General features: G+C 33.4%; 1 protein-coding gene across 1 annotated transcript; it reads left to right on the top strand.

The window, feature by feature from the left end:
- Positions 1-12,546: 12,546 nt before the first annotated feature.
- LOC120274899 lies at positions 12,547-14,880 on the top strand (the record flags this gene model as incomplete). The annotated part of the gene is made up of 7 exons (XM_039281441.1): positions 12,547-12,717; positions 13,043-13,084; positions 13,601-13,717; positions 14,028-14,260; positions 14,496-14,532; positions 14,641-14,698; positions 14,787-14,880. Coding segments are annotated over 7 exons (735 nt in total), but the record flags the coding sequence as incomplete, so codon positions are not given.
- Positions 14,881-14,980: the final 100 nt, after the last annotated feature.

Below are 14,980 nucleotides of genomic sequence, written 5' to 3'. Positions count from 1 at the left end.
TAACTATTACAAAAGCTGAATTCCTCTTGCCCATAGGCTTACATTAAATAGGAAAAAATATCAAAGATATGAAAATAATCCTAAAACGGAGATAATTTGAAAATATACCAAAATTGGTAAATTTTCAAATACCCGACAAAAATAAAAGAGTTAACAAAATAAAGACTAACGCCATAAAGCGACACAAATCGGAGATTTCTAGCCAAAAGAAATGGCGAAATCAATTATTACTAAAAAAATAGCAAAATCGAGGGTTTTCGAGGGCCTAAGCGATGGAATTTGGCGAAATCATGCATGACTCACGAAATTACTATCTCGCATGAGGCTGGTGAGTCATGCATGATTTCGAGCTCAAGTCAAACGTCTGCTATGTTCATTCATGACCGCAAATCGTTCATGCGCTGAAACTCGTTATTTGATGATCTCTGATTGGCGTTATCAGTTACTGGTTACTTTGTTGCTGCGTGATTTGATCACGATTTTCGTATGATTTTCAAATTATCGTTTGTGATTTTCATATCGATATCTTGTCGACTGATGTGTATCGGCTGAGTCAGCAGGCAATCCAGATGCTACTCTTATCTGATCGCGAGTCTTTCAATCGACTGTTTCTGAGGCTGATCTTGTGATCAGTCAACGGATCAGATATCATTGCATCGACTAACTATCAAAAAGGTCAAACTACACGGCCCACAAGCAATTCCCTTTTACAGAAAAGTTTTCTAGCTTTAATGTTGGCAAGAATGTGAGTACGGATCAACACAATATGCTTAAAAAAAACAATAAAAAACGATAAACATGGTTTGAAAATTATGCTTAACCCCTAGAATTGATGATAATCTAACAAGACCTAATAACTATAATTGAGGATTTAAAAAGAACTCATAACACAAAAGGACGAAGATAGCATAAAGAAAATCTTGTTTAAGGTGTAGGTTTTCTACGATCACCTACCTGTGGTTATGCTTGCTATTCTGGATCTCCCCTAGGCAATCCATTAAAGAGAAAGGGAGACGCGTTCTCTTACCAATTTCAAAGTACGCGAACTCCCAACATGATAAGGGTCAGTTGTGGAGATCGTGGCTTAAAAAGTAAAAATAAAAGAAACAATAATTTAAATCAAACAATACAGATAGAATAATGATATTTAAAATTTAAATATAGATTTACTTTAAAGTAAATCTAATGGTGGGAATCTAATCAGGGTTATATCTAACGGTGGGGATCTAATCAGGGAGTGGGGTCCACAGGTTGGGTCTAATTTCTCAAACATTGGTTTTAAAAACCTGCATTAAAAAAAAATGATCAATCCCAATTATAACTAATTTGGGAGGAAGAATATACTGATTCAAAACTCAATATTTTGCACAGGTCATACATTTCACAAGATAGCATGAATCAAGAGGTCTCATATTCCCCAAATGCCGCTACTTAAGTTGGCCCTCCAACAGGTCCATTTCTTGGCTATGTTGGTTAGACAGCTGGATTGCTCATGTAAGTGGCTATATATATTCATTCAAAGCACAAGTAGAGCAAAAGAATATACGATCAACCATCTTCACAACTGCTTTTTTTTTTCTCAGATGCATGGAATTATTTTAGAAAGTTTGGAGAGGTATAAAAACATATCAAATAGAAGAAATGTAGAAAAGCTACATATTCCAACGCTCGATCTCAATTTTGGGTGGGAAATAAAATATCAAATCTTCTGTTAGTAAGAATAGTCTTTTGTATTTTTATTTTTTTAATTTTAGTTTTAGTTTTAGTTGGTCTCTTTTCTTCAATAAATTTGTAGTTGGTTTATTCTATTAAATAATAATAATAATAATAATAATAATAATAAAACAAAACACACACAGAATTGATTCTATAAGGCCTTGTTTGGATTAGCTTAATAAAAAAGTGCTTTTTTTAAGTTTGGTAAAAGGACTTTTAAAAAAAGTGCTTATGAGAGTAAGTTAAGTGTTTTTTTATATTTTATGTTTGGATATGTTAATGTAAAAGCACTTTTATATATGTAAAGTTGTTTGGATATGCATTCTTGAAAGGACTTTTTTCAATGTCAAATTACTAAAATGGACCTTCATTAGTTTATTATGATAACACTAATTCTAATACTAATATACTAACATACTAATATTAATACAAATATAATAATAATATTAATATGAATACAAATACTAATTAATATACTAATTATAATATATGAATACTAATATGAATACTAATATACTAATACAAATACAAATATACTAACATACTAATATTAATACTAATATACTAATAATAATAATATCCTAATAATTATAATAATACTAATATACTAATATATTAATAATAATACTAATATGAATACAAATACTAATATACTAATAATAATACTATTACTAATACAAATATACTAATATACTAGTACTAATACTAATATACTAACATACTAATACTAATATATTAATGTACTAATTCTAACACTAATACTAATGTACTATGATTATAATTATAATTATAATCATAATTATTATTATTGAAAAAACAAAAATATAAAAGCATAGTCATTTCTTTATTTGATAAGGGTAACCTAGTAATTTAATAACTCCAAAATAGCTTCTAAGAAGTGCTTTTTCCAAAAGCACCACAAGACTAGCTTATCAAAAAAGCTGTTTTTCAGCTTTTTTATCAGCTTCTGCTTCTGCAGAAAAGCTAATACAAACATGATTTTTTGAGCCCAGAAGTGCTTAACTTATAAAAAAGCACTTCTGGGCTTTTTAAAAGCCAATCCAAACACCCCCTAAATCTAATAAAATTGTCAGAAAAAGAAAACTGGGCTGGATATAGCCCAATATGATTGGGCCTATATGTACTCGCTTTAGATAAGGCCTAGGTTAATAGAAATTGCATTTGAAAAATAAATTATTTTAATATCCCTTTAACCGGATTTAATATATAAATCAGACATGACTTTTTCTCGTCTAAGTATTACTCGTTTGTATTAATTCTAATTCCATCAAGTCCTAGTATTTTTAATATTCTTTATTTAATCAACTACAAAACATAGCCACATCAGATGGCTTCCTTTTCATAATGTTCATCCGCTAGTTGGCCCTATCAGTAATGTTGATACACTAAAATATTTTAATATTTTATTTTCTTACAGTTATTTGTATCTATTTATATATTACGGTCGTCACCATGTTGGCACACTTTGGTATACTCTCACGGTTGTCAATTGATTCATTCATATTTCCATTTCACTTTGTCTACTTCTTTAGTTCTTTTCATCACTACTTTTGTATTATTTACTTTAATGTATTCTAATTAAATATTTAAACTTAATATAATTAATTCACATATTTAATTATAATAATTAAAATAATAATAGTTTAAAAAAAATAATGATGTTTAAATTATTTTATTATGTTAATCAATATGTAAATATGTTGTTATAATTTAAATTATTATAATTAATTATTTAAACTAATAATTTTTTATTAACATATAATTAAATTAACAAAAATAAAAGTTTTTTATTTATAAAATAATTTAAATATCATTACTTTTAATTATTATTTATTTGAAATTAATATAATTAAACTTATTAATTAATTATATTAATTTCAAATATTAATTAATGTAAAGAGAAGGGTAATATGGGTATTACCCCTCCCATGAATCCCATTACCCCTAATTTTGGGGGTAATGGGAATCCCTTTAATGGGATGGTCCAGCAATGGAACTCCCATTAATCTAACCCAAATTTAGGAGTGAGATGTATATGTGTTTGTGATTCCCACTCCCAATGATCCAATCAAAGATCCAACCCACCTCTCTTAATTCCATCTCAGCTGATACACTAATTTTTTTTTTTTTTAATGTTTTTATCACATGTCATTTGTCTACGAAACTAATGAATTTATTATATAATAATAAAATTGAGAGTAAAAAAACACTTATGTATACATGGATAAATCACAAAATATAATGTAAGTCATTTACAAATCATGACTCATATTATTTTTCATCACCGGTGGATCAAGTATCAAATTCTTTTTATCTTTTACGTATCATTTGTAAAATTTCTTCAGAAATAGTTTTATATTTGAATAAAGTAATAATTTATTTATTTTTATTAAAAAATTATACTAAAATAAATAACTTAAAAACATAAATCACTTTCACAAATAACTCTCACAATAAAAGAGTGTAAGTTATTTCTCTTTTAAATAAAAGATTGATGGTTCTGACGGCAATAGTTTTAAGGTGTACATTATGGCTTTCCATATTTATTAAAAAATTTAATAAATAATAAATTTTAACTAAAATTAGAATGCGTAAAAAAAATTAAACATATTTAAAACTTTGAATGCCGTATAGAAGAAAATAAACAAACACTTATCTTTTGATTTATAAAACCAAGATGGTATCTTTATATTAAAAAAAAAATCTCTTATTTGTTTGTCTTCATCTTTGTTGAGTTTTACTTCTATTTCTCTTTTGATGTTTAATACATGCGTATTATCCAAATTTATTTATAAATATAAAATAATGCTCATTGATTTTATGTATTTATCACACCACGCTGTCAGCACTCTAACTCTAATTATAAAAATCTCCGAAATATATAACAAATAGTATCACATTGAATATAGTATTATGTGAGGGAAAAGGAGTAAATTTTTTGGTAGGTTACCTATCTTATGCCTTTTTTCGAAAAGGTATCCCACCTTTAATTTGTATCAAAAAGGTATCCAAAGTTGTGTTTTTTTATTTCAACTGGCAGTGACTCGACCAAATCCCGGTCATTTAAGTCGATGTGGCGCTTAGGGCATTGTTTTGTTGCCACGCCAGCAAAGCCACATCAGCCAATAACCATGTGGACTTCACCCTAGACTACCCTTTCATCTGAGAAGAGGAGGTCGGGCAATATGGATTTTTCATCATTTCTCCACCGGAAAAAGCAGATGCAATTCCTCCTCATTAGAGAAGAGAAGGCCGGGCAATATAGATCTGGAGAAGGAGGATGGTCGAGTGAATTGAGAGAGAGCACAAAACCTAGACTTCAAGGGAAGGAGGAAGTTGTTTTTTTGTTTTCTTGTTTGTTTTAATTCTTTTTTTAGGGAGCAAGATCATATTGTTTAGTCCCACAATTTTGCACATCAAATCATATCGGTTGATTCAATCATGCGGGCTTAGCATGGTTGATCGCCGGAATCGTCGAGTCGGGTATAGATTCGAGGGTTCATTGTGTAATGTGTTGTCTTTCATATTGATTAAGTTTAAAAATAACTTTGATGTACCACAACAATGAAGGTAGGATTTCAATGAATTGATGTGTTTGTGTTTTGAATTTGAGTATGAATTTTTATTTTTGGTCCGATGTTATACTCGACAAAAACCAAATATTAACTCACTCCAACCTCGAATGCATAAGACTCACTTCAAAATTTTAAAGATTTCACCTGGACACTGCAAAAACAACTGGAAAAAAACTAGAGAAAATTGCAAAGAATAAAAACCGAGAAAAACCGGAGAAAAAAACTGAATTGAAAAAGTCAGATCTCGCTATTGATTCAATGGTAATAATTTTTTTTACAAAATTGTGTGCAGGTTTAGAGAATTCTAACCCTCTCATCTGCAGGTTTACATAATATTAACTCACTCCAACCTGAATGCATAAGACTCACTTCAAAATTTTAAAGATTTCACCTGGACACTGCAAAAACAGCAGGAAAAAAAACTAGAGAAAATTGCAGTGACAAAACTGGAGAAAACTGGAGAAAATAAAACTGAATTGAAAAGCTGTATCTGCTATTGATTCAATGGTAATAATTTTTTTTACAAAATTGTGTGCAGGTTTAGAGAATTCTAACCCTTTCATCTGCAAGTTTACATAATACCAAGCCTGCAGAATTCTAAGTCTGCAGGTTTACAAAATTGAACTGTTTCCAGAATATTGCAGTCTTTACAACATACATAGAACCAATGAAGTACCAGAATTCTATACCAAAATACATATGCAGGTTAACATAATACCAAGCCTACAGAATTCTAAGTCTGCAGGTTTACAAAATTGAACTGACATTCTGGAAACAGTTTTCCAAAATATTACAGTTTTTACAACATACCTAGAACCAGTGAAGCACCAAAATTCTATACAAAATTCATTGAACCAATAAGATTGCAGTTGTAGTTGCATAGCAACTCTCTCAAAAATGGTAATTGGTCAATGGCCTCCAACCCCTGGTGGCAACCAGATCTTCCTCTTTTTGTCAGCACATCTGGGTCTGTTGGATTCCCCCCCTTCTTTGTTTTTAACTTGAGCTGGTTGTAATGGTTTGATTGTTTGTCTTTGTCTATATTGAGCTGCCTGGAAAGTAGAATTAATCCAATCTATCAATAATAAAAAATTACAACAGTATTCAAAATATTCTAAAAATAATTAACTTACATGTGTTTTTTTGCTATCCCTAACTTGGTCTGCTTTTGTCACCTGACTGCATCCTGCAGATCTCTGTGTATGTGTATTGAATGCCTGCAATTGAGCCATTAGGGAACTAATCAAAAATTAATTACTACAACACAAGTTACAAAATAGATTGAGAGGTTCATATACCTGATCTTCCACTTGTGGATTTGGCAATTGTGTGGTAGGTGATTTTCCATATGATGCACCACAAACAGGAACTGTAAAAAACTGCAGTGAAACACATAAAGGTGTCATCAGACTCATGGACAACTCTAATAGTAATTAACACAAACAATGCAAATTCTCACCTGTGACTGGTTTGGTGTACCTATGTTAGATGAATTTCCCTTCTGCCTAGAAGGGAAGTCCACACCATGGAACCTTTTATTGTGGCCTTGTGCACCACAAACACTGCAAGTCATCCTCATACCTTTCTTACTCACCTTTCCCTTGTTGTAGCCACTTGTTTCACCAAACTCCTTTCTCCTAAGCATGGTTTTCCTGCCCTTTCTCTTGTTTATTGGATGTGGTGGGATGATGGGAGGATGATCACTCCTTGGCCAAGAATCCCTATCATGAGTAGGGTGAAGGATGTGCCTATATGTTGACATGAAGGTACTCGACTTTGTAACAAGGGTCAAGATAGTCCCTCAGGCTCTCCCTATTGTAATACAGGACTGAAAATTGAGTGACTACAAGGGATCCCACTAAGTCGCCACCTTCTACATGAACACTTGACTCGCTTTGTTGACCACAAATTGACCATCAGGACCAACAACTTGGTACTTGTCCCCTCCCGACCATGTAGTATTATAGTACCAACTATGTTGTTTGGATTTCTCAAGCTTTTTTAATATCTTAGGGCAATGTGTGGTTGTCACCCTATGCATGGCATCTCTCCTCTTTTTGGATCCTCTTCATCAATTGTGTTCTTATCATTTCGTTCATTGTAATAACCCCCTTAACCCTAGCTTCTAATATATTGCTGTTGAAAACCTCACAAAGGTTATTTAGTAAGATGTCACACTTAAATTGGGTGTGGAAGTGTGATCTACTCCAATGTTTTGGTTCTATCTTTTTCATGAACTCAAATGCCCCTAACGACATCCCTTTCAACCCCTCCATTGCTCTCTCAAAGGCAGCAAGGTAAGAAGCCTTAGCACATGACCAAAGTTGGTCCTTAATGGCTTTTTCCTCTAAAGTTCTTTTTTTCAAATTGGTGTGAATATGCCTAAGACAAGATCGGTGCTCACTGCTTTGGCAAAATATCGACCTAGTGCGGGCATCAAACCCTAGTGTAAAAATAATCAAGTGAACCATACCCATCAACCCATAATCACAACACATGCCAAGAAAAAATAAAAAGAAAGAAAAAAATTTCGCTAGAAACCATTGGTAAGAGCAAATTAATTAACAAGGAACTCATGTACTTATTGGTTGAAAATCCAATCAAATAAATAAGCAATTCATCTAAAACATTTTAATTAACATCAAAGCAATAACTTATACACAGATTTAATAAAATTATGTTAGAACCCTAAATCAGAACAATTTACAAATGTACTTATTGGATCTGCATCCAATTAAATAAATAAGCAATTCATCTAACAACAATTTAATTAACACTAAAGCAAATATTTACACACGATTTAATAAAAATTTTTGTTAGAAAAATTAAATCGTAATCAGCTTTGTTAATGTACTTATTGGATGCAAATCCAATCAAATAAAAGAATGTTAAAGCAAATACTTACACACAGATTTAATTAACATCAAAGCAAATACTTACACACAGATTTAATAAAAGAATGTTCCTCACCTTCTGTCTGTCTGACATGAATGCCCAATCTTGGCTGTCAGTGATCCTCAGATCCTGTTTCAACACTTGTAGAAACTTGGTCCAACTCTCTTTGGTTTCTCTGTTGACCATAGACCATGCTATGGGATAGATGCAGTCATTGCCATCTATCCCAACAGCAGATAATAACTGGCCTCCATACAATCCTTTGAGCCAAAGATCCATCAAGTGACACAATTTTTCCCTACACTGCCAGAAACCAGCCCTCAGAGGGGCAAGACAGACATACATACCTTGAAACACTCCTTCTTCACTGCAGTCAATGATGATAGTTGAGCCAGGATGTGTCCTCATCAACTCCAACCTATAGTCATGCAACATGTGGATCTGTGTCTCCTCATCACCATCAATGATCCTTGAAAACAACAACCATACACAAAAAAACATATCAGTTAGAAGACATGTGAAGGTTAATACAACAAAAGATTTATAAAGAAAAATCACCTCTGCTATAAACACTTAGCCCTCGTATGCCTTAAGCCTCGCTGATTTCTACTTTTGATTTGTTTTCACAAACTTGTATGATCCCGACTATTTTTCCAAGTTGGATCTGCCTCGAACTCGCTCTAAATAATGCCTTGCAATCCAGCCCTGCACCGACATGCCTCGTTATTATGATCCCTAGAGCACTCGTGCTCAAGCACACCTGCTTTTAATTTGTACTCGTGGCTTTGTCCTCACCATGGGTGATGCCCACAAGTAGAAAGGGCATCCCTTCTACAATAGGGCTCTTGCATTTCTTCTTGGTGTTTGGCCTAAAAATTCATCACATATCGATTCTTAATCCCATAATTTCGACCGCCTCCTTGAACTGTTTGAAATCTCCGAATTTCATGCCAATTCTAAAATGGGGGTTCTCCATGTCAACATCCCCATTAAATTCGTGGATATCTACACTTGGGTGGAGCTAAATCTTCCTCATCCGTGGAAGATGCAGACTATAAGTTGTCTGAATCACCATAATCCTCCTCATCATCAAGGTCAGAACTAGCATGTGCTCCATACTTGCCTATGGGTTCTTCTTGTGACCTATCTTCATTCCCCTGTGGGTTCATCATCGATTTATCATTGAAACTATAATCAGAGTCATGGAAATCCCACTCTTCATCAACATTCTTTTCCTTCCCTTGACCACCAACTATAATTTCCTCCAATTTTGCATCATCCATAATATCATCTCCATCATCTTCTACATCTTTCAATAACCCCACATTTGCATGATCATCTTCTGTTGTCCCAATGTCATGATCTGAAGGGTGGCCACCACTAGGAAGATTGATATACACCCATGTCTCCTTAGTACTCCCAACAGACGTGGCCATGTCTAAGGCTTCTAAATCAGTTTTTATCTCCTTATAAACCCCCACACCAGTCCTTCCATCCAACCATCCAATTGAGAAGCCCTCTACATCCAAACCAAACTCCTTGGCCATGCTAACTAGTTCTAGCCTAGATATTTGGTCAGCACAACAGTAATCTATGTACCCAGCAAACCCTTCTATCTCATCCAATCTGTAATGAAGCCTTATTGTGAACAATTCAAAGATCCGCACTGTGAAGAAAGCATGCATTTCAAGAAATTAATTAAAAAAACAAACTATGTAGACACAATCTAAAAACTGAAAAAAACTAGGAAGTAATTAAATCATATGGCATATATCATTTGGCCACAATCAATTGAAGAACAAACAAAAAAATCACCTTTGAAGTGTAACAAAAAAATATTTTTTTCCGCTCAATTATGGTAGGGTAATAACATGTACATAAAAATCAGGACATTTATAATTGAGGCTACAATTGAGACTAGCAATGGCCACTTAAATATATGTAGACAATAATAAGCGAAAAAGTTAGTCACCGAATGGGTATCAAAAAAACAATAAAACCATAGCAACCTAATTATTTCACACAACTAAGACCCCCACTGACATTAACACATTAACTGAAAAGGAGCAAGACAACTAATAACTCAATTGAATATGCAACTAGAATAGACAAAATGGGGAAGCTGATTGCCAAGACAAATGATTGGGGGTAAGAAAGTTTCCTATTTTTTTCAATCGATTGGGAATTAAACTACAACACAATCACTTGGGTAAATGGCATCAACAGAATGGCATTAAAAAATAAAAATAAAACCATAACAACCTAATTATTTCACACACCACACAAAAAGAAAAGAAGCAGGACAAACTAATAACTCAATTGAATATGCAACTAGAATAGACAAAATGGGGAACTGATTGCCAAGACAAATGAGGGTAAGAAAGTTTCCTATTTTTTTTTTCAATCGGCTGGGAATTAAACTACAACACAATCCTTCGGGTAAATGCCATCAACAGAATGGGATTTAAAAACAATAAAACCATAACAAAACCATGACAACCTAATTATTTCACTCAACTAAGACCCCCACTGACATTAACACACTAAAACAATAGGACATCAACAATGCGATGTACATCTAGGCGTATATAAACACATCGAAGCTTCTTGAAGCCACTGTTCATCACAACAAACACAAGCATCACATCTACTGAAAAAGAAAATCACTTACAGTAGTCCGGTGCTTCCTCACCCTCACGCCGAATCTCCCAGTTAACCGCCATCTACGTACGTCGGAGAGCCAACTGAACTTCAGCCGACAGCGCTCCTTCACCCGATTCACAGTCCGCACAAAACCCTAAACTTTGTCTATCGCAATCTCCGCCCGGTCAAGACAACGAACCCACTGTCCAAATTCGAGATTCCCGCGAAAGGGCTTCTCCGACGCGTGGCACGATGGCTTCATCTCACTCAGCCTATCTTTTGTTTTGATGGGGTACAAACCAAATGACTCAGCGGCTAGATAGAAGCCAGGTTGGAATACCCCAGATGACTCAGCGGCCACATCAGCTTAAATGACCGGATTTGGTCAGGGTCACCTGCCGTTGAAATAAAAACACAACTTTGGATACCTTTTTGATACAAATTAAAGGTGGGATACCTTTTTGAAAAAAGGCATAAGATAGGTAACCTACCAAAAAATTTACTCGAGGGAAAAGACATCAATTCTTTTATTATAGAGTTTGTATATCTTTTATCATTGAAATGAGTTCATCTATTGGGTTAGTGTTTTTAGCTTTGCTTAAGCACTAATTCTTTTAAAATTTTATTACGCATTATTATGCTCAAACTATTTTAAATATCCCTCATTTGTTTTTAGGTCAACTTTATTTCATATAAAATTATAATATAAATACTAAAATAGTGGAGATAATAACTTTAGCTTATTACCAGTAGTAAGTAATTTTTTTATTTTTTTAGTAAACATGGACAAGACAAATAATTTTTTTAAAAAAATAAATAAAACATATCAATTAAAATAAAAATAACACACAACAATCCTCCATTAACCAGACGCCGAGGAAACAAAAGAACTGACAGCACAATACCACTAGATGTGATATTATAACCCAAAAGAGGGAAATAAAAATCGGAAAAACTACAACTAAAAACAGTACACAAGAACGAGGAAACAGGCCTCCTCAAGCCACACCCAAAGAAATCCTAGCCCAAGCTCTAATTCTGAACCTCCTCAGAGGGTGAAGCCCCACTAGTCTCCTTCACATGAGGTCTTAAAAACTCCAAGCTTCACAGAATGGTAGCAATAGAATCTTTCAATTTCACTTTGGGCCCATCGGCAACTGTTGAGAACCAAGACAAAAGCATATGATCAATTTTCAAGATAAACACATGTGCATGCAAGGTATTAAAGATACGATCATTTCTAGTAAGTCAAATATTCCACACAAGCGATTTCATGACTAAGTCCCCCCACGTCTTTAATCTAAGGTCTCACTAGTGACCTCAAGAGCCCCAAATGAATTGCATAGATAGAGACGGATCTGACAGTTGTAGAAATCTCACAAAAAAATCCCACACATATCTAATGAAAGAACATTGAATGAAGAGATGATTAATAGATTCCATCACCGAGTGACGCATTACATAAGTAGTTATCGGAAATCTATTGCAACTTTTTTTCATAAGATTCTCAAATGAGTGAATTTTATTTTTCCAAAAAACCAATTGAAAAATATATATATATATATATATATATATATATATATATATATATATATATATATATATATATATATATATATATATATATATGTTTCTTTTTTTAATAGCCACAATGAAATGTATTGTGTTTTTCACACACACACACACACATATATAACTTGTCTATTTTGTTTTTTGGTGGCGAGAGCAAAAGGGGAAGAAGAACGGAGATCAATGGACGGGAGAAAGGACGGAGAGGGGAAGCCATGGTCGGAGAGAGAACAATTATCCAGGGCCTGGGGAATCCTCCTCTTTGGATTTCATTGGCGCCGCCGCCACCATCCTCGCGGTATCCCTTCTCTTCTCGACCCCAAAGTTTCAATCTTTCCTTCAATTTTTTTCTTTTTTTTTTGGCCTTTTTTTTTAATGGACAAAAACTCTGAATTTGTTGGTTATTTCCTTTCTTTTTTTCTTTCTTGTCTGCATAATTTGATTATGGTCATATTATTGATTGAGTTAATTCTTTATTTGAGATATATTTTTCGTGTTTTATTCCATGGGTTTGTTCCTTTCAGATGATTAGGAACTCCCTGACATTAATTCATTAATTAATTAATTTTTTTGAACATCAATTCATTTTAATTTCACTTATTCGTGAAGTATAAATCTGACAGGTTGGACATGTCCGCAGAACTGTTGATTTGTTCAACATTGAGGTATAACACATTCTTATTCTTCTTGTTTTCTCCTGACAACTTATGATGCAAATAATATCAATCTGATATCCATTGGAATTGATTTGCTGTGAAATAATATACATATATACAGCAAGAAATGTTCTTTATCTTGTTTCTCAGTAGTTCTGTTCAGTTACCCTCTGCTTTCTATGTTATGGTTGTGTGTAACATGAGAAGTCATCCATTGTTTGGTGTGAATTTACATTCTTATTAAAGAACAGGTATCTATGAAAAGTTCTATATGTTGATATTTAAGAAAACAGAACATATGTTGGTGATTCGGAGAAGCTTCCCTTTCGAGGTTCTTTATATATATATATATATATATAGTGCTTCAGAAGTAGATTTTATCTTCATCGCATGGCAGCTTATCTCGTCGTTACTTTTTCTTTTCTAGTTATCACTAGTTTTTTTCTCGTTTTCATCTAAGAATTACTACTCTGGTGTGATACTGAACAGCTTTTCTGGTTATGATTTTATTCTGCATTCCAAAAGCTGAAATGGCAATCAACTTCATCACGGAATTCCAGTCATAGGACTAAACGAGGAGACACTTGGGAAAGATTTAAGCGTCAAATGCAAGAGGAGTATGAGCAGAAAATGGAACGAGTGGTTGGTTTGTGCCCTTTTTCTGATTTTCATTGTTCATGTTTTCCTACCTATAATTCTTGTTTTATTGCTTAAGATCACCAACTGTTCATCTGATTTCTGTTCTCTGTATTATTTGATTACATCAAAATTTTCTTGTGGAAGTTTTGGGGGGTTTTATACTTCCAAATATTGTTTTCACTCATGACCTAACATTTTCATTTTCAGTTATTTGTTTCACTCCAAGGAAATTGCAATGTGCTAGTTGTCTGAAAGTAACCTTTGCATTGTCTGCTTATTTCTATTCATGCTGCCATTGCATGTAAATGTCTAGGAACGTATAAGGCGCATGCAAAACATGTTCAATAGAGAAAGAGATAGACATAGGAGGGGTTATGAAAGATGGAGGGAGAATGCCTCTGGACCATATCAACAATCTCCACAGGACGATTGGTATTGGAACACAGATACCTCATACCAGCACCAGAGAACCAACTTCAGATCTCCACAATGGGATAATAACAGTTGTTCCATGTCACATCATTACTCAGTTTTGGGCCTTGACAGGTATTGCATAACGCTCAAGTTAATATAAGTTACAGTTAAATTTAGACATAGTCTAGTATGGGATATTTTAAGGGATTGTGACATATATCATGAACAAATGGGTAGAAATAGTGCAAGACTTGAATGAAAACATGAAGCAATGTTATTTTTTGAGAAGCAGTAATTTTGCATAGTCTGAGCAATATTAGACAGGTTCATTTGTATCCCTTATTTTTTTATTTTTCCGTTTTTCCAGATCGAGGAAAACTCCATACTCTGATACTGAGATTAAGGTATTACCTGCATTTCATTTGTTTTCTTTGTTTCTAATATGTTAACATATGATTGCGAGCGTTATTGTGGCGTCTGTTGAATATCGTATAATATTTATTATATGGCAGGTTGCCTTCAGGGCAAAAGCAATGCAGTACCACCCTGATCAAAATCAGAATAATAAAGGTGAATTAACCTTATTAGTTTCAGACCATTTATTATTTAGAAAAAAAAAAAATTCTGCCTGTTATCTTACTGGTTTCTTTTTCTACAGAGGCTGCAGAAGCAAAATTTAAAGAAGTAATGGCATCCTATGATGCCATAAAATTAGAGAGAAAGAACAGATGTTGACTGAACAAAGAGAAAAACAAAGCCATGATACTTGTAATGTATGATAGAATTCAACTGAATGTCACCATTCAAGCCAAGGTGATATATGGTGACCTAATTTTGCATCTCAGCCATGTG

Source organism: Dioscorea cayenensis, chromosome 13 (genome assembly GCF_009730915.1).
Source record: "Dioscorea cayenensis subsp. rotundata cultivar TDr96_F1 chromosome 13, TDr96_F1_v2_PseudoChromosome.rev07_lg8_w22 25.fasta, whole genome shotgun sequence".
In the NCBI taxonomy this organism is placed as follows: domain Eukaryota; kingdom Viridiplantae; phylum Streptophyta; class Magnoliopsida; order Dioscoreales; family Dioscoreaceae; genus Dioscorea; species Dioscorea cayenensis.
This window is presented reverse-complemented; position numbering and strand designations above follow the sequence as displayed.